The sequence below is a fragment of the Aplysia californica genome, unplaced genomic scaffold, assembly GCF_000002075.1.
Source record: "Aplysia californica isolate F4 #8 unplaced genomic scaffold, AplCal3.0 scaffold00686, whole genome shotgun sequence".
Lineage (NCBI taxonomy): Eukaryota > Metazoa > Mollusca > Gastropoda > Aplysiida > Aplysiidae > Aplysia > Aplysia californica.
This window is the reverse complement of record NW_004797956.1, coordinates 316,805-321,667: the sequence shown is the minus strand read 5'-3', so window position 1 is coordinate 321,667 and position 4,863 is coordinate 316,805. Positions and strand designations below refer to the sequence as shown.

Below are 4,863 nucleotides of genomic sequence, written 5' to 3'. Positions count from 1 at the left end.
AATACATTTAATAATAATAGATATCATTGGTATAGCGCAAATCCCCGCTCAACAGCAAGCTATACGCGCTTCACAATCTACACTGACTTATCCTTTCAAACTAAAAGAAAAAAAGAATTAAAGACTGAAGAAATGGAGCACACATCATACAGAGAGAAAGCATCACTCGCAGCTTTTTGAGTTTGGTGAGAATCTCTTAAAAACTTTAAGAAAAAAATGTATTAAAGACTGAAGAAATGGAGCACACATCACAGAGAGAGAGAGAGAGAGAGAGAGAGAGAGAGAGAGAGAGAGAGAGAGAGAGAGAGAGAGAGAGAGAGAGAGAGAGAGAGGGGGGGTGTCCATCTCTGTCTCTTGTTATCAGCAACACTCGGCTCTTCTTGGGCAGTGCTCGTCTGTGTGAGAGATGAGGAGTGAGGGGGAGGAGAGGGGAGGGGGGAAGAGGAGGAGAAGGGAGGTGGGGAGTGCGGAGAGGGGGAGGGAGAAGGGAAAGAAGTACATCAATATCGTGTCTCTTTGGTGTGTGTGAATGTGGAAAAGTGTGTGGAAAAATGTGCGAATGTGGATGAGTGTGTGTGAAGGGTTTGGAGGGATTGGAGTAGGGTCTGGACTGTAAAAAATAAAATTTTGTTTTTGTACCATCAAAGATTTGCTCTCAACATTTTCGTTAAAAAAAAATTAATTAATCCATTCCGCAGTCCAAGCGCAAGATCAACAGGGTTTTCCAGATTTTTGCTGTGGTGTTCTTCCTCCACGTGGTGGGCTTTGAGGACACGACGACCAAAGATCCGGACGGGTCAGTCGGCAAATCTGGCGACACCTACATGAGTGAGCAGAGCGAAGTTTTCCGCATGGCCCTGGCCACCCTGGTCTATCTGCTGGTTGGTGAGTGCTGCTGTTGCTTGTCTGTCCATCCGTCACCTCTTGTCTGTCCATCTGTCACCTCTTGTCTGTCTATCCGTCACTTCTTGTCTGTCTATTCGTCACCTCTCCGTCACTTTTTGTCTGTCTATCCATCACCTCTTGTGTGTCCATCTGTCACCTCTTGTATGTCCATCTGTCTCTTTACCTCTTGTCTGTCTATCCGTCACCTCTTGTATGTCCATCTGTCACCTCTTGTGTGTCCATCTGTCACCTTTTGTATGTCCATCTGTCTCTTTACCTCTTGTCTGTCTATCCGTCACCTGTTGTATGTCCCCGTCACCTCTTGTCTGTCTATCCGTCACTTCTTGTCTGTCTATTCGTCACCTCTCCGTCACTTTTTGTCTGTCTATCCATCACCTGTTGTATGTCCATCTGTCACCTCTTGTGTGTCCATCTGTCACCTCTTGTATGTCCATCTGTCTCTTTACCTCTTGTCTGTCTATCCGTCACCTGTTGTATGTCCATCTGTCACCTCTTGTGTGTCCATCTGTCACCTCTTGTATGTCCATCTGTCACCTCTTGTGTGTCCATCTGTCACCTCTTGTATGTCCATCTGTCTCTTTACCTCTTGTCTGTCTATCCGTCACCTCTTGTCTGTCCCTGTCACCTCTTGTGTGTCCATCTGTCACCTCTTCATAGCATAGCTACCACTTTTCTGCTAAATAGCGGAAACTCCGGTTCATCTAGCTGTTCCTGCTACTTTCATCCTTCCTCCGTTAGACTGCTCTCGGTCGCAAATTGCAATACTTTTTCTTTTTTATTCTCTGAAAACACAGAACCGAGAGAGAGATGAAAACGCTGCCTGCGCATGTCCGCCCGTAGTCTTCTACTTCGTTCTTCTGTGTCTAGCGCTAGTTTCACATTGTTTATTGTGGAGCAACAGTGTCAATCGAGCATTGTGACGAGTTGTCATTGAAAACGGCAGAAATTCGAGAGAAATTGATACAGATTGCGTTCGGTGCGATAAAGAAATCGCTCAGTACAGCGGCAAAGGTGTTGCCTCCTTGATCCAATACTACTGCTCTACATCGATGCACAAGTTTAAAGTGAAAGAAATCTCTTTATGAGACACCAGCTGGCAACAAACAATGTATTTTTAGTCACCAAACTGTGTCAAATGCTTGTTAGTGTTAGTGTTAGTCAACTTAGTGCCTTTTTTTTTTTTCAAAATACATTTTAATTCAGTAGCCTATGGTTAACAAATATATGACTGTTTTCCCTTTCAAAAACATAGGCTAGATGTTCTAATTTGCCTCTGGATCTCACTGGTTTTACTCTAGCCTTCGGAGAGCGCGCATACGCCTTCGCGTGAATTTCCTCCTTTTTTGAAATTCCTGAGTGGCAGCTATGCCTCTTGTCTGTCCATCCGTCACCTTTTGTCTGTACATATGTCATTTCAGGGAGAAAAGTTCAATGACTCTGCACTTCTGAAACATTCTGATTGTAACTTTTCACCCAAAAAGGGACAATTTTGTGTCTCCAATTGTGACACTTCGGAGGGTAAACTGGTCATCTTGAATGTGTTTAACTCTGAGACCGTGCTCCGAAGGCAATCAGTGTGGCATTACAGTTTTGGGATGTGTTGGGTTGACCTATACGTAGTGGTTTCTTTTGTTGTTGTTTCGTCTATACATAGTAGATTCTTATTTTGTTGAGTTCGTCTATACATAGTAGATTCTTATGTTGTTGTGTTCACTTGTAGATAGTAGTTTCTTGTGATGCTGTGTTGACTTGTTTCTCGTAATTCTACTACTACCTCTGCTAATGTTTTTCAGACATCGTCCAGGTGATTTTCTTTCTGTTTATCTACGAGCGATTCATCTCGGACGACATCCGCGAGTTCGTGGATCTGTGCTCGATGAGCAATGTGAGCGTGTTCATCATGGCGCACGGGGAGTTCGGCTACTACATCCACGGCCGCTCGGTGCACGGTCGTGCAGACGTCAGCATGAGGGAGATGTCCGAGATGTTGGAGAGAGAAGTGGTCAGTTGTGTGTGCTCTTAGCTTTACTGTTTTAGTCGCCAGAAACGTTTTAGCCTCAGAAAAGTTTGAAAGTCAGAAAAGTTTAGCCCCAATTAGCAACATATTGAGGAAAGGGACTGTGCTGAAATGTGAGAAATAATATGTTTTCGAGAAAGATGTTTTTTTCTTTTACTTTTGTTCAACTCATGCAACAGACTTTACTGTTTTAATGTCCTAGAAGTTTGGCCCCCACCCAGTAAGCGAGGTACTAAGGAAATGTGCTGTAATGAAAATGATGATATTCTCGTGGATCATTATTTAAAGCACCTACTTTGTGTTTTTTAATATTACAACAACACTGTCCAAGACTTCCACCTGTCAGAGACGACCACTTTCTCTTTGACAATGTGTGGCTATAGTGGACAGTTTTGGCTGTAGTTGTGTCCCAGTCCCCATTACTATCCAAAAAGTTCTATTAGTAAATATTGTGGTGACATCAGGCGCTCGTCAAAAATTAAATGAAAGAAACTGGAATTTTTCTATCCGTTTGGCAAATTTTATTGAATTTTTATTGAATTTTTGTTTTTTACTCAACACCTTTAAAGTCCATTTAAAAACATGCTTTTGTATTGATTTTAGTGAAAAATGTTTAACTCTTTTTATCTGGGCTATGAGTATACTCGTAACGAGGACCAGTCCGGGCTACGAGTAAACTCGGAACAGCTCTGCGGTCATGTCAAAGAAGATATTTCTGCTTGTAATTACCGAAATACGCAAATGCGACGATGCTAAATCTGTCTGAATATTAAAATTTTCCAATGAACAGCGGTTTCTCTGTTTTTGATGGGTGTAGAAGCTTGAAAGATGTCTCGAAAACGCACGTTCACAACCGACGAAGTATTTCTTGAAATGGCGCTGGGTTGTGAGGGGGGATTGATACTAATTTGATGAAAGCGACTCTGAATCAAGTGCTTTAACTTCCGTTGTGGATGATAACGAAAAGGAATTAGACTCATCTAATAGCAATTCAGACCATGATGAAGGGGTCAGTACCGATGGGAAGGGCAAGATTGATAAATTCAAGGGAACGTCGTGGGCGCGGCAATCAGGGTCAAGTCAAGTTGGAGAGTGGAATACACCTCAAAATCTACATGGTGCAATTGATGTAATTCCTAACTACATACATTTACAAAAACTACTTTCAATTTTTAACATAACAGCCAAATTTCCTTAAAACCTAAGAGTAAACGTCAGAAATACAGCACTTTGAAATATACACCCTGAATTCCAACTTATATGGGGCGGCGGCCCCAGGACGCCTACAGAGTCTGTAGGGGTACGGCCTGGATAAAAAGAGTTAAGGCACAAAAATGTAAATTTGCCGTTTCTAAGGACTCTCAAGATTTAGAAGTTGCCAAAATTTGGCGTCCATTTTCTCGCTAATTTTACCTCTGAAACCAGGCAACCCCCTATCTCCTTCAATCGTAAATATCTCGATTTCTATTCATAATAGATGGGTATTTTTTCCCCCAAAAGCAAGACAAATGAAGAAGCTTTCAAATGACACCGATAACTCCACTTGTCCAAAAATATAACGAGCGCCTGAATCCACGGCGTCCTGACACAAATGCTTTCTTGTCAGCCCCCAGTATCTATCCTATCTGCGGGACACCTGAAGAGAAACAAGACAAAACTTCAAAATGAAGAACATCACTCATTATTTGTCCACACTCATTGCATGATTGCATCAGACATTGTATCCTAGCTAGTCATGTGGGTGGTTGGCAGGCACTATGGCGTGGTTTGCTCATTCTTTCCTTTCAAACATGTATTGTCCTTATCTTTCCTTTTTTAAAGCATGTTACTCTCTGTTTGTGTTGCAAGTGCCATAAAACTCTTACTAAAACTAAAACATCTATCGTCCTTTTCTCTCTTTTTTAAAGTATGTTGTTGCAAGTCCTGTAATACTCTTACTA

At 42.1% G+C, this 4,863-nt stretch overlaps 1 protein-coding gene across 1 annotated transcript in view; it reads left to right on the top strand.

The window, feature by feature from the left end:
- LOC101851442 (meckelin) overlaps positions 1–4,863 on the top strand; it is a gene marked incomplete in the record, with an annotated part of 33,125 nt that overhangs the window by 19,933 nt on the left and 8,329 nt on the right. Inside the window, 2 exon segments of the mRNA XM_013088102.2 lie at positions 699–885; positions 2,700–2,908. Coding sequence (XP_012943556.1) covers positions 699–885; positions 2,700–2,908 — 396 coding nt within the window.